The sequence below is a fragment of the Hyperolius riggenbachi genome, chromosome 12, assembly GCF_040937935.1.
Source record: "Hyperolius riggenbachi isolate aHypRig1 chromosome 12, aHypRig1.pri, whole genome shotgun sequence".
Taxonomy (NCBI): domain Eukaryota; kingdom Metazoa; phylum Chordata; class Amphibia; order Anura; family Hyperoliidae; genus Hyperolius; species Hyperolius riggenbachi.
This window is the reverse complement of record NC_090657.1, coordinates 18,311,194-18,338,302: the sequence shown is the minus strand read 5'-3', so window position 1 is coordinate 18,338,302 and position 27,109 is coordinate 18,311,194. Positions and strand designations below refer to the sequence as shown.

Genomic DNA, 27,109 nt, shown 5'->3' with positions numbered 1-27,109 from the left:
CTGGGCATTCAGCACTCTCTCCACACTACAGTAGCAGTATTACACTTTATGGGGCATACCCTGGGCATTCAGCACTCTCTCCACACTATAGTAGCAGTAGTATACTTTATGGGACATACCCTGGGCATTCAGCACTCTCTCCACACTACAGTAGCAGTATTACACTTTATGGGACATACCCTGGACATTCAGCACTCTCTCCACACTACAGTTGCAGTATTACACTTTATGGGACATACCCTGGGCATTCAGCACTCTCTCCACACTACAGTAGCAGTATTACACTTTATGGGACATACCCTGGACATTCAGCACTCTCTCCACACTATATTAGCAGTATTATACTTTATGGGACATACCCTGGGCATTCAGCACTCTCTCCACACTACAGTAGCAGTATTATACTTTATGGGACATACCCTGGACATTCAGCACTATCTCCACACTACAGTAGCAGTATTATACTTTATGGGACATACCCTGGACATTCAGCACTCTCTCCACACTGACTTCCGACAGGCGCTTCTTGCGCAGCTCAGCTCGGATCCGGAAGACTTGATCAGCATACGGTGTCACCACGCCAATGCTGCCATCATCCAGCTTCCCCCAGGCCACCGGCCACTTCCTCCTCAGCTCCTCCACACGTTCCACCACCTCAAACACCTAAACGAAGAAATCATCTATCTTTAGATCAACAATATATGCCATGAAATGACTTTAAACCGAAGTATGAAGTCTTTCACAAAATGAGGAAATAAAGTTGGAAAGAAAGAAGAGTATTACAGGCATGCTACGGCAGAGGTGAGCCCGCTGGCAGCTAAGAGAGGGCCATACCTCAGCATTATTGTAGAAAGCAGTGCTGTTCTTCTCCTGGACATCCTCTCCTCGCGCAGTGAAGAAGGTGAGGGGGTAAAAGTCCTTGTGTGACGGCTGCTTGCCACTGGCCATCAGCTTACCCTCATAGAACAGCTCTGATGTGTAACTGTGGAAAGATACAGACAGTAGCTATAAGAACAAGATTGAACGGAAAGGTCAATTACCACAAAATGATATTTAGGTTATGGGGTGGTTCTGGTGGGCAAGTTCATACTGGATTTATATATTACTTGGGGACTGCAGCAGCAACGTCCCCTAAATATAGTCCACCTCTTATAAATCCTCCCTGGCCCTTTGAGTATTCCCTGCCTCCCTGGGTCATGCCTAAAATCTATAGGAGGCCTCACAGGAAAGACAAGTGTCATGAGGAGATGAACACCCACTAAAGAAGCCATCAGAAGACTGGCAAAACATACTGTATCTCGGGACCCCGCCAGCTCCCATAGTATTCCCATAGGAAGGTACCTCTGCAAGTCAGGCTTCTGCACTCTTCCTATAAGAGGCGCAACTGTGCAGGTCAGGTCTCTGCATTCTTCCTATAGGAGGAGTAACTGCAGGTCAGGACTCTACACTCTTCCCATAGCAGGGTAACTTTGCACTCTTCCTATAAGAGAGGGTAACTCTGTAGTCCTCCCATAGGAGGGGTAACTCTGCAGGTCAGAACGCTGCACTCTTTCTATAGGAGGGTAAATTTGCAGGTCAGGGCTCTGCACTCTTCCTATAAGGAGGGTAACTATGCACTCTTCCTATAAGGAGGGTAACTATGCACTCTTCCTATAAGGAGGGTCACTCTGCACTCTTCCTATAAGGAGGGTAACTATGCACTCTTCCTATAAGGAGGGTCACTATGCACTCTTCCTATAAGGAGGGTCACTATGCACTCTTCCTATAAGGAGGGTCACTCTGCACTCTTCCTATAAGGAGGGTCACTCTGCACTCTTCCTATAAGGAGGGTAACTCTGCACTCTTCCTATAAGGAGGGTAACTCTGCACTCTTCCTATAAGGAGGGTAACTCTGCACTCTTCCTATAAGGAGGGTAACTCTGCACTCTTCCTATAAGGAGGGTAACTCTGCACTCTTCCTATAAGGAGGGTAACTCTGCACTCTTCCTATAAGGAGGGTAACTCTGCACTCTTCCTATAAGGAGGGTAACTCTGCACTCTTCCTATAAGGAGGGTAACTCTGCACTCTTCCTATAGGAGGGTAACTCTGCACTCTTCCTATAGGAGGGTAACTCTGCACTCTTCCTATAGGAGGGTAACTCTGCACTCTTCCTATAAGGAGGGTAACTCTGCACTCTTCCTATAAGGAGGGTAACTCTGCACTCTTCCTATAGGAGGGTAACTCTGCACTCTTCCTATAGGAGGGTAACTCTGCACTCTTCCTATAGGAGGGTAACTCTGCACTCTTCCTATAGGAGGGTAACTCTGCACTCTTCCTATAGGAGGGTAACTCTGCACTCTTCCTATAGGAGGGTAACTCTGCACTCTTCCTATAAGAGAGGGTAACTCTGCACTCTTCCTATAAGCAGGGCTGTGGAGTCGGTCCAAAAATCCTCCGACTCCTCAGTTTAGGATTCCACCGACTCAGACTCCTCGACTCCGACTCCTCTAATTTGCATATTACAATTTTGTTGATTAAAAGTATGTAACATGAAATTCGTCTCTTAACTGCCAACGCTTAGGAATTTTACAAGACAACTGAAGTGAGAAGGATATGTAGACTACTATATTTATTCCCTTTAGACTAAAACTAGTCCTTGGTAAGAGTACTTGTGAAAGGTACAAACCGGAACAAAGGACATCTATCAGGCCCTAGGCAATGTAAGTGTGGGTACATGTAAGAATAATGTGCAGGTACTCTGCAGGGGAATGAGGAGATTGCAAACAGACAACACCTCTGTGTTCAATGTGCACAGCATTCTCAGTGGATTCCCTGCAGCTCTGTGGGGAGTGCACATGTAGAGTATAGTACTACTGTGTAACAAAGTAAACCTGAGACAGATGAAATTAAAGTTTTATACAGACCTGGGGCTTCCTCCAGCCGCCTTCAGGATAATCAGTCCCTCGTTGTCCTCCTCCACCACCTGGATCTTCTGCTAGGAGTCCAGGTACTTGAGCCAGTCGGGCGTAGTGCGCATGCACACACTCCGCCGCCAGGAGCATACTACACCTGTGCAGCACTGTTGCGCAGGTGCAGAATGTTCCTGGCTGTGGGAGCGGCATGCGGCCGGACAACGCTGACTGGCTGAATTACCAGGACTCATAGCAGAAGATCCGGGTGGTGGAGGACAGCGAGGGACTGATTAGCCTGAAGGGGGCTGGAGGAAGCCCCAGGTATGTAGAAAACTTTACTTTTCATCCGTCTCCGTTACCCTTTAATTTGTAGTCACCAAACCAAATTTTAACAACATATCAAATTATTTGATTTCATCAGCAAAGGGAGTGCATACATTTGCATAAATCAGCATCAATGCAGAATTATTTCCATCTCGTTGACCATCTCTATTAGTGACACGGCTACACATCAGGCTTTATTCTTACAGCATAGATGTTATTTAGTATATATAAGAGATTCCTGTGTACACATCATATATACAGTCATTGTATGTAGGGAATGGTAAATTCTTCACTACAATATATCAAATGCTCAGAGGTAGGTATCCGCCAAACATCAAAACTAGAAAAGGCTTACCAGCTCCCAACAACCCACATTATAAGGTTGTGAAATGGCTCATGTCACAGATAACGTCCAGGGAACATCAGACGTCGTGAAGATCCAGTGGACATCCGTGTGGAGGTAAAGTTTCAGGAATTTATATAGGAAAACAAAAACGGCAATATCTAAGCGTAACCCGTTTATTTAGATAAAATTTCTTTAAAAGGCAGTAGACATAAAAACGATAACTCACATACGGGGCCCATAAACAGGGAACCCCAGAAGATTAGCGCACATGTAATGGTCAATCGAAGATCAATAGACAATGGTGCCGCCTGTTACCTTCCCGACCGGTTTCGCAGTCTTGCGTCATCAGTCTTGCGTCGCAGTCTTGCGTCCCTGATGACGCAAGACTGCGAAACCGGTCGGGAAGGTAACAGGCGGCACCATTGTCTATTGATCTTCGATTGACCATTACATGCGCGCTAATCTTCTGGGGTTCCCTGTTTATGGGCCCCGTATGTGAGTTATCGTTTTTATGTCTACTGCCTTTTAAAGAAAATTTATCTAAATAAACGGGTTACGCTTAGATATTGCCGTTTTTGTTTTCCTATATAAATTCCTGAAACTTTACCTCCACACGGATGTCCACTGGATCTTCACGACGTCTGATGTTCCCTGGACGTTATCTGTGACATGAGCCATTTCACAACCTTATAATGTGGGTTGTTGGGAGCTGGTAAGCCTTTTCTAGTTTTGATGTTTGGCGGATATCTACCTCTGAGCATTTGATATATTGTGGTGAAGAATTTACCATTCCCTACATACAATTACTTTTTAAACCTGCGCTGACCTTTGATGTATGCCTGACTTCTGAACTTTTGGACATTGTTCTTCTCAGCGGCGGTTCCATTGTCCCTTGGCGCCGATATATTTGCTACTATATATATACAGTCACAATCAGATATGTATATCTGACCTTAAAAATACGGGGACTGTTTTATTGAAGCAGCACAAGTAACTAATTTTGATTGGTTTATTTCATTTTTGTGGACTAAGCACAGCTATTACTGTATATATAGTGTATATATACATTATTTTTAATGACTATTATCTGAGAAATAGAACATTTTATCATATTTTCTATTTTAATTACAGTTACAAATTCATTAGGAGTCGGAGCATTTTTTCCCGACTCAGACTCCAGGCACCCAAAATTGCCCGACTCCACGACTCCGACTCCACAGCCCTGCCTATAAGAGAGGGTAACTCTGTAGGTCAGGACTCTGTAGTCCTCCCATAGGAGGGGTAACTCTGCAGATCAAAACGATGCACTCTTTCTATAGGAGGGTAAATTTGCATGTCAGGGCTCTGCACTCTTCCTATAAGAGGCGTAACTAACTCTGCATGTCAGGGCTCTGCGGTCTTCCTATAGGAGGGGTACCTGTGCAGGTCAGGGCTCTGTGGTCTTCCTACAGGAGGTGTAGCTGTGCAGGTCAGGGCTCTGCACTCTTCCTATAAGAGGCGTACCTGTGCAGGTCAGGGCTCTGCACTCTTCCTATAAGAGGCATACAGGAACTCAAAAACTAGAGACTTCTTATTTTTCTATCTTATTTCCCAGGCAGGCACTGGGTGTTGCCACGTTTAGATCTGTACAGTAAATACACCAGTGGCATAATATTAGGTAAAGACCGACAGCTATAGCGAGTTGGCCCTTTGCACACATGACATTTTAGATACTCTTCCTCATTAGGAGCTGTCCCTTTAAACAAGCACTGGCATAAGCAGGGTCGGTAGAATGTGCAGAAAAGCCATTCGGACTGGTTGGATTTGCGTTTATCAGCCGTCACACTGTACATCTATAAACCTTTCCACAATAGAGAGGATTATAGCGCGCTGTGCCATTTAAAAGACTGAAATGTTAACTTGTCACTGCTGGCTGATCCCGTCACTTTGTGCCGCTGATTTGTGACCTAGATTTGTCAGTGTCTGTTGGAGAACATGGCCTGCTTGCATGAGGATGATATACAGATAACACAGCGGGTCTTGGCAAGCGCTCACAATACGGGTGCGACAGGCGATGTGCCACGTAAATAGATGCTAATGCTGAGTCCAGAGCTGTGATATTTATCATCCCGAGCTCTGTCTGTGGAATAATTCACAAACACACCGACACCTTGTACATTAGCGCATACGTCAGCGTTACCCAACTCATCCACAGCGCTATCTACAAACAGTACATGGTGTAAGAGGTGGATTGGGGGAAGAGATGCTGCTTCCTGTGCAGGCCTGACACAGGCCCACAGAGCTGACTATTACATGGAGTAGATTAGAATAGCACGGCAGCAGAATGCACAGCACTTTAGCCCCACAGAACTAGAGTCCTGGTTCAATGACCTGACTACACACCATCTACCATGACAAAACTAGGACTATGTTAGGGATTGGGCTGAGAGCTTCTCTGAGGGACATTTAGTAACATGACCGTGCGCTCTGTAAGGTACTGTGGAAGATGCAATAGTAGAAAGTCAGGTACAAGAGCTTCCAAAGTAATGAATATTCATACACACTGCTGCAGCCTAGTTATCCTATTCTACAAACAGAACAGTCACAATTCCAGAGCAAGCCTCAGCGCTAGCATAAAACCTTCTTTCCTTGATCAAAAGATATGTAGAAATCTCCTGCAGGAACCCAGTGCTGAAGCAAACCAAGGAGGTGACCATCACTGTTGGTGTCTAATCCAAGCAGAAGCTATTTATCGAATTTAAAAAAAACCTTAAAAGCATAAAAACAACACTCACATTGTGGCTCCTATGCAACAGGGACCCAGAATAAGTTAAATCGCCTTGAGGAACTACAAGTGCCAGCAAACCAATAGGTGAAACCTTTACAAGATGGATACTCTTGTCTAGTCCCTACCGGTTTGCGCTCAATGGCATCAGTAGAGGTTGCTGAGCGTCAAGGAAAGAACATTTTATGCTAGTGATGAGGCTTGCTCTAGAAATTGGCACTGTGGTAGATGTCAGCAGCATGAAAATACATAGTAATAATAATTTCACAGGGGGCATCTGCACTAGATGCAGCAGCATCCCAGGCTGGCATGGTTAAGGATTGAGCAATACGTAATGGTGACATTGAAGTGGACGACAAAAATGTTCCTCTCTGACACCCTCCCCCCCCCACCCCCACCACCACCACTTAACCAAACATCCCTCTCCCGAACAGGCCCTCAAACTAATCGGTAACTTGCCAAAAATGTCATGTGTGCACTTCCTGCATGGAGCTATGTGTATCACGCCATTAAGATAGCACAACTTCCTACACTGCCGATAAGTAGAATATGACTATGGCTGTAACTATGGAATTTTGGAATGCAGCAGACAGGACTGCAAGTAAAAGTGCACTCACTGTGCCTTCATTGTAACTGTATGGAAGGGAGTTGTGGGCTGTGAACAAGGGCAGCATCCAGAGCTGAGGAGTTGGAGCAATTCTGGGTACCTGGAGTCGAGCAGGAGGTTTCAATAAACTGAGGAGTCTGAGTTGGATGATTTTTGAACTAAATCCACAGCCCTGGTAAGTATTAGACTAAGGAGTCGTAGTCGAGGTGTTGGAGTCGGGGCAATTTTGGGTACCTGGAGGTGGAGTCGGTAGTTTCTTTAACTGAGGAGTCAGAGTCGGATGATTTTTTTTACCGACTCCGCAGCCCCGGGAGCATCTATAAAACTGGGCTCATGAACAGAGGCAGCATCTACACAACTGGGCTTATGAACAGAGGCAGCATCTCCACAACTGGGCTCATGAACAGAGGCAGCATCTACACAACTGGGCTCATGAACAGAGGCAGCATCTACACAACTGGGCTCATGAACAGAGGCAGCATCTCCACAACTGGACTCATGAACAGAGGCAGCATCTCCACAACTGGACTCATGAACAGAGGCAGCATCTCCACAACTGGACTCATGAACAGAGGCAGCATCTACACAACTGGACTCATGAACAGAGGCAGCATCTCCACAACTGGACTCATGAACAGAGGCAGCATCTACACAACTGGACTCATGAACAGAGGCAGCATCTACACAACTGGACTCATGAACAGAGGCAGCATCTACACAACTGGACTCATGAACAGAGGCAGCATCTCCACAACTGGACTCATGAACAGAGGCAGCATCTACACAACTGGACTCATGAACAGAGGCAGCATCTACACAACTGGACTCATGAACAGAAGCAGCATCTACACAACTGGACTCATGAACAGGGGCAGCATCTACACAACTGGACTCATGAACAGAGGCAGCATCTACACAACTGGACTCATGAACAGAGGCAGCATCTACACAACTGGACTCATGAACAGAGGCAGCATCTACACAACTGGACTCATGACTAGAGATGGAGAGGATGTTGGAGTTTGTGATGGGGGAGGGTCTGACTAGAATGCTCCCCTATCAGACAGTAAGGTTGCATATTATGACACTGTACTACCTCAGAAGAGCTGGCTACTATCACTAATGAGGCTCTATCATAAGATGAAAATACAACTACAGACTCTACTACAAATTTACACCTCTACCCAACATCTGCTGGGAATCACATATGATGCATAGGCCTGGTGAGGATTTCACCAAAGGAACAAAACCATGTATGGCTGGGCATATAGACAAGACAAGACAAATAAAGGCGTGGCAAGGTTGTCCTTTAAGAAGACTGTCAACATCTCTTGATAATTTCTACAACGTCTTCTAAAGTACAAGTTGTACTAGAAACAGTCATGTGTGCTGCTTGTGCAAAAGGAACATGACACAAGATGGCGGCAGCGATGCTTACTTGATGATGGCTTCGTGTGAGCGGTAGTTTTCACACAGGAGGATGCGGCATGGAAAGTCTATGGGGTAATGTTCATACAGACGGTCCAGCAATGACACATGAAGGTTTCTTTCTCTGGCAAACTCACTGTAGACAAAGGGGCTGAGCTGCAAGAGGAACACAGCGGCTGTTAGTTACAGTCACACGCTTTAATAATGAATTTCTAGATGAAAGGTGCTTGAAAGAGCTCTTGTCTAAAATGCTTTGAAAAATCAGGTTAGGCCTTACAGCATTAGAGTCCCAGGACCAATCCTAGCAAGGGGCTCTGTCTGCACAGAGTTTGATTGGGTTACCCTATTCTGAGTGTGTTTTCTCGGGGACTCTCCAGTTTCCTCCCACTAATAACAAATATACTTTTAATATAGTTTGACTCCCCAGCATACAACAAACAGTGAAATATCAGCTCTAGGTGGAGAGACACCAAGACAGAAAGCTACTGAAGTAAAGGATTGCACATTGTGATCCTTTACATTAGTGAAGCTGTGATCGCCTATGCTCTAAGCAATAGAAGGTGGAGTTATCACACTTTTGTAGTTGTGGACGGCTGCTATTGTAACAACATACAGCCCCATTGTACTAAATAAGGAAACCTCATGCATCGTTGGCCATCAAAGTGTCCAGATGGAAGTCTGCTCCTGTTAAATAGCTGTAGGAAGGCAGGGCCGTGCGATGTCTGACACTGCCATTTCTGAATGCACTGTGCACATGCGATATCAGGAGCAAGCACAGCGTGTCAACGGGAACCTAGAGACTCTTTCGTTTTGAATAAATTAAAAAAAATATATATAGGAGGCACACTGAAGCCCATTTGTCCTCCATGCCGTCTGTTAATATCTACGGATATTATAGGGCTCTGCCCCCCAGACCAATACCAATTCAATTATTTCTTGACTTTGGAGGGCAATCTGCAAACTAGAGCTTGCAAAGTTACCCAAGGCTTGCCCCTTCATCATGCCAGTGGAGTGGGTGGTAACTGTAACGGCACATATGAGGCAGGCCCTGGATAGTGACTTATTGGTGGAATCTGGTAACCCACTTTATTGAGGAGCAGATCACAAGATATCTGCCCACTCACAGGTAAATGGGTAAAGGGAGTCATTATTTCTATATCTCCTACTGAATTTAAAAACCGCTAAAGAATTTTCAATAAAAATGCAAATATTTATGAAAAACGGGAAATAAAAATAGTCTTATTTATTAATTCATGCTCATCTATTTTCATCTGCATTCTTCTTCTCTGATCTTCTAACCTTCATATTTATCTATTGTTCTGTCTTCCTTTCACCAAGAGCCCCACTGGCGAGCATCTAAATTTTCACTGGGGATTCCTATTGGTCTATACGACCAACTGGAACGCTCCCTGGTAAATTCAAATCATGAACTTCCCCTTCAGATGGCTTATCTGAATTTTCCTGCCGATTTCCTATTGGTTCTCACCATGTACCAATAGAAAACCGAAATGGGAAATTCAAATGCCTGCCCATGGAGTTTCTGGTCAGAACCGTAGAAAAGACAAATAGTAGAGGATATTCCATCAAGTGAACAGTAGGATAGAAAAAGACTATAACGAGAAGTAATAAGAATACAATAAATAATACTGGAAGAAGATGACCTTAAAAGTGTAAACAGGACAAATGAAGAATATAGCGTAGATTAAAAATACAAGAAAATATTTTATTTTTAATTTGTTATTTTTAATCATGGCGTAGCAGCATTGCCCTCTAATGAGCAGGTAAGCAGAGCATCATTGGACATATATCAGAATCGGCTAGGCAAATTCCGGTCCCGCTATGAGTGGCCAGTGATTGCTTAGTCAATGTGCATTGAGCAGCTTCTGATGTACGCATGTTTGCAAAGATTTAGTGAACCTCCTCTTCGGGTAAAGGAACACCTTCAACTTTTGATGGACAGGACAACAGTTAGCGATTCTCCAGCTATGGGTTTGAAGTCAGTGCCAGCCACAATCTTATGTGCCCCTCATGGGTGACAAGCAATCAGCCATGGAGGATTGCTTGGAAGGCTGTTTACGGTGTCCATGGGCACTGTACAGAAGCCTGCTTCTTCTCCCATCAATTCTCCATAGGACTGTACATCCCGCAAAGCATATCATTCACGGCTATCAGTAGCTGCTGGCAAAATGTTAGCCTTAACGCTCATAATTGTTTCTCCCTGGGAATCACTGGCTTAACGTGTATTTAGACTCTCCATGCAATTAGCTACTGACTTGCAAATGAAGCCCGGTGTCTGCTGGTACATTATCCAGCAGCAAAGCTAATTAACCAGCAGCAAGTGAGCTGGAGTGGCTCAGTTTGGAGTCAGTGGGAATTAGCGTGGGGACTCAGAGCTGAAGCTGGTCTCTAGTTGGTACACATGGATGCTCCTCACCTGCATGTGATCTCCGGCCAGGACGATGCGAGTGCTCTTACTGGCCAGAGCCAGAGGCATGATGGTTTCACACTCCATGGCTTGTGCTGCTTCATCTAACAGGATGTGTGTGAAAAAACCTAAAAGACAAACATGGGACATGTAAGACACACGTGACCTTAACATGAGCAAAACAAAGAACATCATACCGACAGATGACCCCCCCACCCCCGCACTGACTCGCCACATGCCAACAATGAAGCATTACTTGGAAGGTTACGTATCTGTAATTGTCATCTATAAACAAGGGCACCTGTTCCTGAAGAAGTCACATGGTTTTACCATCACTGTAGTTAAAGATCCTCCACGATGTGTTTTAATACTTGAAGCAGAGCATTTTGGGTAAAATATGGCAAATGTATGCCTGATTATTTGATGCAGCAAAACCTAAACTAAAAGAACAGCAATGCTGGAAAACTAGATGTAAAGGAGATAAGAACATAGCATCCCATGCTAGACTGTCTGGGGCATGCTGAGATCTGGAGGTCTAAATTAGCCTTGATCTGGCCAATAACATCTCCTGGCCTCTCCTGTTGGTCAGTGAAGCCATCCATACACCAAAGGACCAATATGGAGGGAGGCTACAGAGAACAAAGAGAAGGGGCTATCTCCTGACACTGAGTTATTTCCTCCTGACAGGTTGATAAACAGGAGTCTTAGAATCTACCCATATCAGCAGCTACAAATAAGTCTTTACGCTCTACTCCGCAGTATAATCCCTCCATGCAGTAGGGGGCACTGTTGTGTCTTTTACACTCCCCCATTTTCCCTTAATCGGGCCATAAACATGCTGGGAGCATGATTCCAAGTGAAGGGATGCCTCACTGCCTGATCTTTAGGCACCGGATTTTTATGCACCAGGCAAACTCAGAATGGAACAGAAATTTCTCCGACTAACCTGGCTCCAGATCCAGTTGGCACAGGTACTGGGAGGTGCTTAGAGTGACCACCACCACCCTGTGCCTCAGGATATCCTCCTTCTGTGGCATCTGGAAGGTGGCATGTATGCTGGAGATGAGACAGTACTGGTGCACCACCGGATGCACCGTCTTCACCCAGCGGTTTCTGAAATATACCCTGTGGGAGGAGGAAAAGGTGTCATGAGATAATTGGACCACGTTGTGTACAACACCCAGGAAATGGTGACTCAGTCACAGGTATGATATCCTTACCTGAGCGGCCTGGCCTGCGGATTCCCTGTTTCCACATAAGGGTGGAGATAGTCCTTGATGTAGAGGTCAGCAGCACTGTTAGAGTGGGTGCAAATTAAAACTCTGGGAGGAAAAACAAGAAACATGATCACGTTGTGCCAAGGGGAAAGGATAAGCATTCTAAAGTCATGTGACTGAATCATGTGACTGTCTACCCATAAGGCACCACTGATCTACAGCCAGGAAGTACAGGATAATTGTCAGTGATCACTCTTTTCTGACAAATCTACATTCGGATTTGCTATTCTGATTTGCGATTTTCACTGGTTGCTAGCAACACAAGAAAAATGCAGAAAATTACGCAGCATGCAGGACTTGTTAATCGCATCAAAAATCGGAATCACGTGTAAAAATTGCATCAAAATCTGAATCACATGTGTGAAAGAGCAGTGCGTGGAACTGGTACACACCATCCAATTTCCTTTCAGATATACAGGTGGAATCAATAATTACCGATTTTCCAGTCAGAAAAATGATTGGAAATTAGATTGGACCTGTCAGAAAGAATCAATTCAACCCATCTATCTGACGGGAAATTGCATGGTGTGTACCAGGCACGTAGTAAGCTAATCCCCTGAACTTTACTATTGGGGACTGAAGCCATCCATCACCTCAAATAGACCAATAGGAAAACTGTAAAGAAAAAAGAGGAGGGGCTATCTCTTGACACCGGGCTACTTCCTCCTGACACTTTAATAAACAGTACCAGGAAAACAGAACCATTGACTCAGCTGCAGCAGCTCCAGAGAAGCCTTTACTCTCCAGCATGCAGAGCCATCTCTCCAGCAGGGGGCACTGTTCAGTCTTTCCCTCTTACCTGGTCTCCTGCTGTTTGAGGATGTGCTTTACAGCCTGAGCCAGAGTGAATGTTTTCCCCGTTCCATAGGGGCCGATGATTAGGATGGGTGGCAGTTGAATAGACAAGGGTGTGGTGATGGCCAAGATAGCTTCTTTTTGCTTTGCATTCAGTCTTGGATCCAACAGCTCATCCCATTGCCTGCAAAGGGACGAGAGAGACCAAAACATCATTAGGAATCCTTGTTAGTAACACAATTCATAAATGAGGATTCTGGCATTGTGATCAGAGAAGCAGAACATTATCAGCACCATCTGCAGCGCAGATGCAGCCCACCAAGTCAGTCCATCTCCATTTTATTAATAAAGTATGGACCCCTTTATAAAAATTGGTGTAAGGATACCTCTTTAAAAGGTAACCAGAAATGAGAAGGCTGTACAGGCCACATTTGTTTCCTTTTTTAACCACTTCAGCCTTCAGTGTCGTTTCACCTTATGCATCCGAGCAACTTTCACCTCCCATTCATTCGCTATTAACTTTATCACTACTTATCACAATGAAATGATCTTGTTTTTTTCTGCCACCAATTAGGCTTTCTTTAGGTGGTACATTTTGCTAAGAATTATTTTATTATAAATCCATTTTAAACAGGAAGATTTTTCAGTTTTCGGCCACTGTAGTTTTAAAATAATACATGCTACCGTAATTAAAACCCATGTATTTTATTTTCCCATTTGTCTTTGTCCCTATCACAATGTATGGCGCCGATATTTTATTTGGAAAAATAGGTGCATTTTTTCAGTTTTGTGTCCATCACTTATTACAAGCCCATAATTTAAAAAATAACAGTAATATACTTTACTACATACATATTAAAAAAAAGTTCAGTCCCTAAGGTAACCACCTATGTAACAAAAAAAAATTATGTTAACCATTGGGCGCGGAATCGAGCGGCAAAATCGAGCCGTGTATGCCCAGCATAAGAGGCAGAGGATCAGCAGGACAGCCAGGCAACTTGCATTGATATAAAGGATGGAAATATTTATGCCAGCCTCCATCTCTCTCACTTCAGGTTCCCTTTAAAAGTGAAATGGTATTAATGTTAATTAAACTTATGAGATAAAATCGATAAGGAGAGAAAATTCAACGTTTTTTGAATTAACCTCAGATAGGTGACCTGAAAATGATCAGAGACAATTCCAATATAAAAAATGGAATGGTCTCTGAGCCATGCTGAGAATATGTTCCTCTACCTCAGCAGAAAGAGCTGAGCATTTTCCAGGGCTGGGACCTGGCAGGCCGCAGCGAAACACTGAGGATGGTATTTTTAGCGGAGCCGCAATGCCTGCTTTCCTTCTAACTACGTAATTACATAATTTGACAAGGAATTTGTGTGGAAACAGCCGTTTTCCCCGCAGAAGCGTCCTGGCGCAGGAGGGAGCGGTGGTGTAAAGCTCATCGGCCTTTGTGTGCGCTGGAACATGATACAGCGAGTAATCAGCAATCATTGTTCAAACCAGAAACACCACAAAACAGAGGCAATCGCGGGTGGGTAACGGAATTGGGCTCTTGGCTCTTTCTCTTCATGCAAGCCTATTTCTGGGCAGATCTGCCAGCGCTATCAATGGCATTTTATCCAGCGATCATGCATGACAGGAACACAAGGGGGAAATTGCCTGACTGACATTCTCCTGTCACTTTGTTTGCAATTTTACCTTCCAGGAGAACAAGTATGAAAGGCAAGTTAAAACACCTTCGGGCCCATTCATATAAACACAACAAGGGGTGGTCCACCGCCACCTCTGCTTGGCAGTTAGACAAGCAGCTGCACAAGAAAGCACAGCAATGGCCGCTGGAGAGCCGCCTATCCAGGACACAAATCTGCAATAGGTCTACTAACACTTTCTTACCGCATGGGGAGGCTGACTGAACGTCTCTCTCAAACGCCAGAAGTAGCTGTTCATGATGGTCACACTAAAAAACTTGCTCCAAGTCGCTCGTTTTCTGGAGCCCATATTTGTCTTGAGTTATCAACTCTAAAGCCTACAGCCAGCCTCAATGTAAAAGAAAAGGGTTTAGGCCTCTTGCACACTACATGTGATTCCGATTCTTAATCGATTTTCACATGCAAATCCGATTTTTAATTGGTACTGCATGCTGCATTTTTACTGCATTTTTCTTTTGATAGTATCTGAATCGCAAATCAGATTTGAAGTGTGCAAAGAGCCTAAAACATGGACTTTAACCAAGGATAGAACTTCATCTCAACCTCCCCTTTGATACCCCTTTTCCCATAAGAAATCTTTAACTTTTTTCAAATAGATGGGGGGGTGTCAGAATTCTAGCGGTTTTATTTTTGCAGGAAAATATGTCATATGTGTATGTGTTAAGTTTTAATGTCCTATGCAAAATTTCATTGTAAAGTGAAAAGTTAGAGTACTTTATATTGCTCTGTGACATAGCATATTCCAGGCTGTAAAGAGATTATTTAACTTGCAAGCTGGCAGATAATAGACGTACTTGGTTACAAAAAGCCAGAGCATTATTGTTTATGTTAGTGCGTGGCCTTGACATTTAAAGAGGTTTCTGTGTGAAGACAGAGAAGCAAGTTAAACTCACATTACTGCAGTAATTATATATGCACATTTTCTTAATTCTTACACATAGATATTATTAATCTAAATATTAATAATCAATACAGTCCTTCTAAAGGAAGAAATAATTATTGTTAAACCCTATATAATAGAATCTATTACTTTGAAATATATTTAAAAGCTAGTGATGATTTGGGTCTGTGAAACATTCTTGTGAGATTGTTTTAGTTTTAGAAGATGCTGATATGTTCTTTTATTTGAAGGCCATTACAGCCAGCAAGGAAAAATTTCCCAGCTGGAGAAAGTAAAAATATGAAAGTGATAAAACAAAACAAGGTGTTTTCCTAATTAAAGATCATTCAATGATGCCACCTAGCGGTTTCATAGTCTTATGAAATCAACATTATTAATAGATTGTTATTTGTTATGAAAGGCTGACCTCTGCCGGTTGAAGTTATTATATTTATATAGACAATGATTTTATATTATTAAGATTTAATATGCAATTATTTCTTATATGATTAATTGTTTTAAGAAGAATTATATAATAAGCTTTATATTTAAATAAGTATATTAGAAGCCCTGTATGTTTTAATAAGCCTTAAATTGCTGAAGGCTCTCACAGGTCTGGCTACAGTATCAACCTGACCAATCTCATGTCTGGGGAAGTACCAAGACATTCCAACCTAATCAGCAGCGAACACTTTATCAGAAATGCGTCATAAATGACATTGTTTAGTCTCCATGTCTGGGTCAGCCAACAGACAAGATGGCTGTTAACGTCCATTTTTAATTAAGTGCGTCAGAAATGACCCTATATCAAATGTCAAGCACTCCAAATGACGTAAATTCCCACAAGATAAGGTAATTAAGAATTTATTAACAATATTATGACTTAGGTAATCAAAACATAGATAGTGTTTGACGCACGAAAGCTTTAGCCAATCAGAGCCTGGGATTCAGGGAAAGTCCAGATTAGGCAGCAATATTGCCTCCAACCCCTATAAAGGTAGGAGCTGTAAGCTCATAGTTTGCAGAAGCCCAACAATCTCCTGAGAAGATACAGGAGGCAGAAGCTACCTTCCCACACGTGGTTCTAGATGCTGAAGAGATGAAAGAGAAGGGGTAATATGCTTAATATTCTGGTGATTTACTTTATTAATTTTAAAGCATTAAGTTTTGTTAAGATGTTAGCAAAGTTTTTTTAGAAGCTATTTTTATGCTATTTCTTTAAGAAGATTACTACACGTTTTACACAGCTACTAGATACACAGCTATTATATACACAGCTATTATATACACAGCTATTATATACACAGCTATTGATACAGATGAGACTACTTTTGATCTTATTCTACATAACACAACTGTTATATTGTTTTTTGAATGAACTTAGAACATTGATGATCGCTTGGCTATAAATCCTTGATGAGATGGAATACTGTTAGAAGGAAACTCTACTTGGAACTGTTCATATTTTGTATATATGCTGTATGATAAGCAAATACAATTTTTTATATAAAATCATAAACTGAGTGCTCTGATTCATTTCAAGGTATACCGTCAATCTATAATTACTGTTATAGAGGGTTTAGACCCCGCTATGTCGAATTTATATAATAGCAACGCTTTAAAGGCTGGTCCTTTACTGAGTTAGCAATCATGAAAAAGGCAAAAACCGCTCAGGATTTTGACAGGAGGTGTCTGTATGGCTCATATTGTGGTGAAGCACTTCCCACAGTGCGATGTCATGACCAAGCATTATTTCCCTTTGTGCAAAAAACTCCTAGTAAACTAACATTCCGCACAGATCACCTGGCAGAACTAAAGATGACACCACCAGCGATATATTTCAGATTGTCAATCAGGGAGAGGAAAGATTTCACAATTGGCAAACACGAAACAAAATATATAAATGAATATTGTAAACAATAAGCAATTTTAATCATTATGTTGAATTCTCTACAGTTTATCTTTAAATGTAGGGCAATTGTAGCTGTATAGTTCTGTATTGTAGCTGCTACACGTCTCGGCTACATATCATCAGCTCTGCTAACGTCACCCAACACAGCTACTAATAATCTATTACACCAGCAGCAGCTTGTACCTGTACAGAGATGTATTACACCAGACAGATACACGTCTCTGCTACATATCTCCAGCTCTGCTAATGTCACCCAATACAGCAGCTAATAATCTATCACCCCAGCAGCAGCGTGTAGCTGTACAGAGAGGTATTACACCAGACAGATACACGTCTCTGCTACAGATCTCCAGCTCTGCTAATGTCACCCAATACAGCCGCTAATAACCATGTCACCCCAGCAGCAGCGTGTAGCTGTACAGAGGGGTATTACACCAGACAGATACACGTCTCTGCTACAGATCTCCAGCTCTGCTGATCACACCCAATACAGCAGCTAATAACCATGTCACCCCAGCAGCAGCTTGTAGCTGTACAGAGAGGTATTACACCAGACAGATACATGTCTCTGCTACAGATCTCCAGCTCTGCTAATGTCACCCAATACAGCTGCTAATAACCACGTCACCCCAGCAGCAGCTTGTAGCTGTACAGAGAGGTATTACGCCAGACAGATACACGTCTCTGCTACAGATCTCCAGCTCTGCTAATGTTACCCAATGCAGCAGATAATAACCACATCAGCCCAGCAGCAGCTAGTAGCTGTACAGAGGGGTATTACACCAGACAGATACATGTCTCTGCTACAGATCTCCTGCTTTGCTAATGTCACCCAATACAGCTGCTAATAACCACGTCACCCCAGCAGCATCTTGTAGCTGTACAGACCGGTATTACACCAGACAGATACACGTCTCTGCTACAGATCTCCAGCTCTGCTAATGTCACCCAATACAGCTGCTAATAACCATGTCACCCCAGCAGTAGCTTGTAGCTGTACAGAGGGGTATTACACCAGACAGATACACGTCTCTGCTACAGATCTACAGCTCTGCTAATGTCACCCAATACAGCAGCTAATAACCATGTCACCCCAGCAGTAGCTTGTAGCTGTACAGAGGGGTATTACACCAGACAGATACACGTCTCTGCTACAGATCTACAGCTCTGCTAATGTCACCCAATACAGCAGCTAATAACCATGTCACCCCAGAAGCAGCTTGTAGCTGTACAGAGAGGTATTACACCAGACAGATACAAGTATCTGCTACAGATCTCCAGCTCTGCTAATGTCACCCAATACAGCTGCTAATAACCACATCACCCCAGCAGTAGCTTGTAGCTGTACAGAGGGGTATTACACCAGACAGATACAAGTCTCTGCTACATATCATCCGCTCCTCTAATGTCACCCAATAAAGCTGCTAATAACCATGTCACCCCAGCAGTAGCTTGTAGCTGTACAGAGGGGTATTACACCAGACAGATACATGTCTCTGCTACAGATCTCCAGCTCTGCTAATGTCACCCAATACAGCTGCTAATAACAATGTCACCCCAGCAGCAGCTTGTCTCTGTACAGACAGGTATTGTACCAGACAAATACAAGTCTCTGCTACATATCATCAGCTCTGCTAATGTCACCCAATACAGCAGTTAATAACCACATCACCCCAGCAGCAGCGTGCAGCTGTACAGACAGGTATTGCACCAGACAGATACAGGTCTCTGCTACAGATCTCCAGCTCTGCTAATGTCACCCAATACAGCTGCTAATAACTATGTCACCCCAGCAGCAGCTTGTAGCTGTACATAGAGGTATTACACCAGACAGATACAAGTCTCTGCTACAGATCTCCAGCTCCGCTAATGTCACCCAATACAGCTGCTAATAACCATGTCACATCAGCAGCAGCTTGTAGCTGTACAGAGAGGTATTACACCAGACAGATACACGTCTCTGCTACATATCATCCGCTCCGCTAATGTCACCCAATACAGCTGCTAATGACCATGTCACCCCAGCAGCAGCTTGTAGCTGTACAGACAGGTATTACACCAGACAGATACACGTCTCTGCTACAGATCTCCAGCTCTGCTAATGTCATCCAATACAGCAGCTAATAACCATGTCACCCCAGCAGCAGCTTGTAGCTGTACAGAGAGGTATTACACCAGACAGATACAAGTCTCTGTTACATAACATCAGCTCTGCTAATGTCACCCAATACAGCTGCTAATGACCATGTCACCCCAGCAGCAGCTTGTAGCTGTACAGACCGGTATTACACCAGACAGATGCACGTCTCTGCTACAGATCTCCAGCTCTGGGAATGTTACCCAATACAGACGCTAATAACCATGTCACCCCAGCTGCAGCTTGTAGCTGTAGAAAGAGGTATTACACCAGACAGACACACGTCTCTGCTACAGATCTCCAGCTCTGCTAATGTCATCCAATACAGCTGCTAATAACCATGTCACCCCAGCAGCAGCTTGGAGCTGTACAGACCGGTATTGTACCAGAGAGATACACGTCTCTGCTACAGATCTCCAGCTCTGCTAATGTCACCCAATACAGCCGCTAATAACCATGTCACCCCAGCAGCAGCGTGTAGTTGTACAGGGGGGTTTTACACCAGACAGATACAAGTCTCTGCTACATATCATCCGCTCCTCTAATGTCAGCCAATACAGCTGCTAATAACCATGTCACCCCAGCAGCAGCTTGTAGTTGTACAGAGGGGTATTACACCAGACATATACAAGTCTCTGCTACAGATCTCCAGCTCTGCTAATGTCACCCAATACAGCCGCTAATAACCATGTCACCCCAGCAGCAGCGTGTAGCTGTACAGAGGGGTATTACACCAGACAGATACAAGTCTCTGCTACATATCATCCGCTCCTCTAATGTCAGCCAATACAGCTGCTAATAACCATGTCACCCCAGCAGCAGCTTGTCTCTGTACAGAGGGGTATTACACCAGACATATACAAGTCTCTGCTACAGATCTCCAGCTCTGCTAATGTCACCCAATGCAGCCGCTAATAACCATGTCACCCCAGCAGCAGCTTGTAGCTGTACATAGAGGTATTACACCAGACAGATACAAGTCTCTGCTACAGATCTCCAGCTCCGCTAATGTCACCCAATACAGCTGCTAATAACCATGTCACATCAGCAGCAGCTTGTAGCTGTACAGAGAGGTATTACACCAGACAGATACACGTCTCTGCTACATATCATCCGCTCCGCTAATGTCACCCAATACAGCTGCTAATGACCATGTCACCCCAGCAGCAGCTTGTAGCTGTACAGACAGGTATTACACCAGACAGATACACGTCTCTGCTACAGATCTCCAGCTCTGCTAATGTCATCCAATACAGCAGCTAATAACCATGTCACCCCAGCAGCAGCTTGTAGCTGTACAGAGAGGATTTTACACCAGACAGATACAAGTCTCTGTTACATAACATCAGCTCTGCTAATGTCACCCAATACAGCTGCTAATGACCATGTCACCCCAGCAGCAGCTTGTAGCTGTACAGACCGGTATTACACCAGACAGATACACGTCTCTGCTACAGATCTCCAGCTCTGCTAATGTCATCCAATACAGCAGCTAATAACCACATCACCCCAGCAGCAGCGTGTAGCTGCACAGAGAGGTATTACACCAGACAGATACATGTCTCTGCTACAGATCTCCAGCTCTGCTAAGGTCACCCAATACAGCCGCTAATAACCATGTCACCCCAGCCGCAGCTTGTAGCTGTATAGAGAGGTATTACACCAGACAGATGCACGTCTCTGCTACAGATCTCCAGCTCTGGGAATGTTACCCAATACAGACGCTAATAACCATGTCACCCCAGCTGCAGCTTGTAGCTGTAGAAAGAGGTATTACACCAGACAGACACACGTCTCTGCTACAGATCTCCAGCTCTGCTAATGTCATCCAATACAGCTGCTAATAACCATGTCACCCCAGCAGCAGCTTGGAGCTGTACAGACCGGTATTGTACCAGAGAGATACACATCTCTGCTACAGATCTCCAGCTCTGCTAATGTCACCCAATACAGCCGCTAATAACCATGTCACCCCAGCAGCAGCGTGTAGCTGTACAGAGGGGTATTACACCAGACAGATACAAGTCTCTGCTACATATCATCCGCTCCTCTAATGTCAGCCAATACAGCTGCTAATAACCATGTCACCCCAGCAGCAGCTTGTAGTTGTACAGAGGGGTATTACACCAGACATATACAAGTCTCTGCTACAGATCTCCAGCTCTGCTAATGTCACCCAATACAGCCGCTAATAACCATGTCACCCCAGCAGCAGCGTGTAGCTGTACAGAGGGGTATTACACCAGACAGATACAAGTCTCTGCTACATATCATCCGCTCCTCTAATGTCAGCCAATACAGCTGCTAATAACCATGTCACCCCAGCAGCAGCTTGTAGTTGTACAGAGGGGTATTACACCAGACAGATACAAGTATCTGCTACAGATCTCCAGCTCTGCTAATGTCACCCATTACAGCTGCCAATAACTATATCACACCAGCAGCAGGTTGTAGCTGTACAGACAGGTATTGTACCAGACAGATACACGTCTCTGCTACAGATCTCCAGCTCTGCTAATGTCACCCAATACAGCTGCTAATAACCATGTCACCCCAGCAGCAGCTTGTAGCTGTACAGAGGGGTATTACACTAGACAGATACACGCATCTGCTACAGATCTCCAGCTCTGCTTATGTCACCCAATACAGCTGCTAATAACTATATCACCCCAGCAGCAGCGTGTAGCTGTACAGAGGGGTATTACACCAGACAGATGCACGTCTCTGCTACAGATCTCCAGCTCTGCTAATGTTACCCAATACAGCTGCTAATAACTATGTCACCCCAGCAGCAGCGTGTAGCTGTACAGACAGGTATTACACCAGACAGATACATGTGTCTGCTACAGATCTCCAGCTCTGCTAATGTCAGCCAATACAGCTGCTAATAACCATGTCACCCCAGCAGCAGCTTGTAGCTGTACAGAGGGGTATTACACTAGACAGATACACGTCTCTGCTACAGATCTCCAGCTCTGCTAATGTCACCCAATACAGCTGCTAATAACTATATCACCCCAGCAGCAGCTTGTAGCTGTACAGAGGGGTATTACACCAGACAGATACACGTCTCTGCTACAGATCTCCAGCTCCGCTAATGTCACCCAATACAGCCGCTAATAACCATGTCACCCCAGCGGCAGCTTGTAGCTGTACAGAGGGGTATTACACCAGACAGATACACGTCTCTGCTACAGATCTCCATCTCCGCTAATGTCACCCCCTACAGCAGCTAATAACTATATCACCCCAGCAGCAGCTTGTAGCTGTACAGACAGGTATTGTACCAGACAGATACAAGTCTCTGCTACAGATCTCCAGCTCTGCTAATGTCACCCAATACAGCTGCTAATAACCATGTCACCCCAGCAGCAGCTTGTAGCTGTACAGAGAGGTATTACACCAGACAGATACAAGTCTCTGCTACATATCATCCGCTCCACTAATGTCACCCAATACAGCAGCAGCTTGTAGCTGTAGAGAGAGGTATTACACCAGACAGATGCACGTCTCTGCTACAGATCTCCAGTTTCGCTAATGTCACCCAATACAGCAGCAGCTTGTAGCTGTAGAGAGAGGTATTACACCAGACAGATACATGTCTCTGCTACAGCTCTGCTAATGTTATCCAATACAGCAGCTAATAACCACGTCACCCCAGCAGCAGCTTGTAGCTGTACAGAGAGGTACTGTACCAGACATATACACGTTTCTGCTACAGATCTCCAGCTCTGCTAATGTCACCCAATACAGCAGCTAATAACCACATCACCCCAGCAGCAGCTTGTAGCTGTACAGACCGGTATTGTACCAGACAGATACACGTCTCTGCTACAGATCTCCAGCTCCGCTAATGTCACCCAATACAGCAGCTAATAACTATATTGCAGCAGCAGCTTGTAGCTGTACAGAGAGGTATTACACCAGACAGATACACGTTTCTGCTACAGATCTCCAGCTCTGCTAATGTCACCCAATACAGCAGCTAATAACTATATTGCAGCAGCAGCTTGTAGCTGTACAGAGATGTATTACACCAGACAGATACACGTTTCTGCTACAGATCTCCAGCTCTGCTAATGTCACCCAATACAGCAGCTAATAACCAACCACATTACCCCAGCAGCAGCTTGTAGCTGTACAGAGGAGTATTACACCAGACAGATACACGTCTCTGCTACAGATCTCCAGCTCCGCTTATGTCACCCAATACAGCTGCTAATCACCATGTCACCCCAGCAGCAGCTTGTAGCTGTAGAGAGAGGTATTACACCAGACAGATGCACGTCTCTGCTACAGATCTCCAGCTCCGCTAATGTCACCCAATACAGCTGCTTATAACTATATCGCAGCAGCAGCAGCATGTAGCTGTACAGACAGGTATTACACCAGACAGATACATGTCTCTGCTACAGCTCTGCTAATGTTATCCAATACAGCAGCTAATAACCACGTCACCCCAGCAGCAGCTTGGAGCTGTACAGACCGGTATTGTACCAGACAGATACACGTCTCTGCTACAGATCTCCAGCTCTGCTAATGTCACCCATTGCAGCAGCTAATATCCATGTCACCCCAGCAGCAGCTTGTAGCTGTACAGAGGGGTATTACACCAGACAGATACAAGTCTCTGCTACAGATCTCCAGCTCTGCTAATGTCACCCAATGCAGCAGCTAATATCCATGTCACCCCAGCAGCAGCTTGTAGCTGTACAGAGAGGTATTACACCAGACAGATACAAGTATCTGCTACAGATCTCCAGCTCTGCTAATGTCACCCAATGCAGCAGCTAATAACCACATCAGCCCAGCAGCAGCTTGTAGCTGTACAGACAGGTATTGTACCAGACAAATACACGTCTTGGCTACAGATCTCCAGCTCTGCTAATGTTACCCAATACAGCTGCTAATAACCACATCACCCCAGCAGCAGCTTATAGCTGTACAGAGAGGTATTACACCAGACAGATACACGTCTCTGCTACAGATCTCCAGCTCCGCTAATGTCACCCAATGCAGCAGCTAATAACCACATCACCCCAGCAGTAGCTTGTAGCTGTACAGAGGGGTATTACACCAGACAGATACATGTCTCTGCTACATAACATCAGCTCTGCTAATTTCACCCAATACAGCAGCTAATAACCATGTCACCCCAGCAGCAGCTTGTAGCTGTACATAGGGGTATTACACCAGACAGATACAAGTCTCTGCTACAGATCTCCAGCTCTGCTAATGTCACCCAATGCAGCAGCTAATAACCACATCACCCCAGCAGTAGCTTGTACATAGAGGTATTACACCAGACAGATACAAGTCTCTGCTACAGATCTCCAGCTCTGCTAATGTCACCCAATGCAGCTGCTAATAACCACATCACCCCAGCAGTAGCTTGTAGCTGTACAGAGGGGTATTACACCAGACAGATACACATCTCTGCTACAGATCTCCAGCTCTGCTAATGTCACCCAATACAGCTGCTAATAACCATGTCACCCCAGCAGTAGCTTGTAGCTGTACAGAGGGGTATTACACCAGACAGATACAAGTCTCTGCTACATATCATCCGCTCCTCTAATGTCACCCAATACAGCTGCTAATAACCATGTCACCCCAGCAGCAGCTTGTCTCTGTACAGACAGGTATTGTACCAGACAAATACAAGTCTCTGCTACATAACATCAGCTCTGCTAATGTCACCCAATACAGCAGCTAATAACCATGTCACCCTCACCCCAGCAGCAGCGTGTAGCTGTACAGAGAGGTACTGTACCAGACATATACAAGTCTCTGCTACAGATCTCCAGCTCTGCTAATGTCACCCAATACAGTAGCTAATAACCACATCACCCCAGCAGCAGCTTGTAGCTGTACGGAGGGGTATTACACCAGACATATACAAGTCTCTGCTACAGATCTCCAGCTCTGCTAATGTCACCAAATACAGCTGCTAATAACTATGTCACCCCAGCAGCAGCTTGTAGCTGTACAGAGAGGTATTGTACCAGACAGATACACGTCTCTGCTACAGATCTCCAGCTCCGCTAATGTCATCCAATACAGCTGCTAATAACCACATCACCCAGCAGCAGCTTGTAGCTGTACAGAGGGGTATTACACCAGACATATACAAGTCTCTGCTACAGATCTCCAGCTCTGCTAATGTCACCCAATACAGCTGCTAATAACCACATCACCCCAGCAGCAGCTTGTAGCTGTACAGAGGGGTATTACACCAGACAGATACACGTCTCTGCTACAGATCTCCAGCTCTGCTAATGTTACCCAATACAGCCGCTAATAACCACATCACCCCAGCAGCAGCGTGTAGCTGTACAGAGAGGTATTACACCAGACAGACACACGTCTCTGCTACATATCATCCGCTCCACTAATGTCAGCCAATACAGCCGCTAATAACCACATCACCCCAGCAGCAGCTTGTAGCTGTACAGAGAGGTATTACACCAGACAGATACACGTCTCTGCTACAGATCTCCAGCTCTGCTAATGTCACCCAATACAGCGGCTAATAACCATGTCACCCCAGCAGCAGCTTGTAGCTGTACAGAGAGGTATTGTACCAGACAGATACACGCCTCTGCTACAGATCTCCAGCTCTGCTAATGTCACCCAATACAGCAGCTAATAACCATGTCACCCCAGCAGCAGCTTGTAGCTGTACAGAGGGGTATTACACCAGACAGATACACGTCTCTGCTACAGATCATCAGCTCCGCTAATGTCACCCAATACAGCTGCTAATAACTATGTCACCCCAGCAGCAGCGTGTAGCTGTACAGAGGGGTATTACACCAGACAGATGCACGTCTCTGCTACAGATCTCCAGCTCTGCTAATGTCACCAAATACAGCCGCTAATAACCATGTCACCCCAGCAGCAGCGTGTAGCTGTACAGAGAGGTATTACACCAGACAGATACAAGTCTGTGTTCTAGATCTCCAGCTCTGCTAATGTCTCCCAATACAGCAGCTAATAACCACGTCACCCCAGCAGCAGCTTGTAGCTGTACAGACAGGTATTACACCAGACAGATACACGTCTCTGCTACAGATCTCCAGCTCTGCAAATGTTACCCAATACAGCAGCTAATAACCATGTCACCCCAGCAGCAGCTTGTAGCTGTACAGAGAGGTATTACAAGAGACAGATACACGTCTCTGCTACAGATCTCCAGCTCTGCTAACGTCACCCAATACAGCCGCTAATAACCATGTCACCCCAGAAGCAGCTTGTAGCTGTACAGAGAGGTATTACACCAGACAGATACACGTCTCTGCTACAGATCTCCAGCTCTGCTAATGTCACCCAATACAGCTGCTAATAACTATATCACCCCAGCAGCAGCTTGTAGCTGTACAGAGGGGTATTACACCAGACATATACAAGTCTCTGCTACAGATCTCCAGCTCTGCTAATGTCCCCCAATACAGCTGCTAATAACCACGTCACCCCAGCAGCAGCTTGTAGCTGTACAGAGGGGTATTACACCAGACAGATACACGTCTCTGCTACAGATCATCAGCTCCGCTAATGTCACCCAATACAGCTGCTAATAACTATGTCACCCCAGCAGCAGCGTGTAGCTGTAC

General features: G+C 44.7%; 1 protein-coding gene across 3 annotated transcripts in view; it reads right to left on the bottom strand.

The window, feature by feature from the left end:
- The window catches only part of HELZ (helicase with zinc finger), a 221,909-nt gene that overhangs the window by 58,850 nt on the left and 135,950 nt on the right, over positions 1-27,109 (bottom strand). For all 3 annotated transcript variants that reach the window (XM_068263178.1, XM_068263177.1, XM_068263179.1), the window contains exons 14-20: positions 12,863-13,042; positions 12,007-12,108; positions 11,733-11,911; positions 10,796-10,914; positions 8,372-8,517; positions 835-982; positions 480-663 (exon numbers count right to left, since the gene is read on the bottom strand). In XM_068263178.1, coding sequence (XP_068119279.1) covers positions 480-663; positions 835-982; positions 8,372-8,517; positions 10,796-10,914; positions 11,733-11,911; positions 12,007-12,108; positions 12,863-13,042 — 1,058 coding nt within the window. The remainder of the gene's footprint in view (positions 1-479; positions 664-834; positions 983-8,371; positions 8,518-10,795; positions 10,915-11,732; positions 11,912-12,006; positions 12,109-12,862; positions 13,043-27,109) is intronic.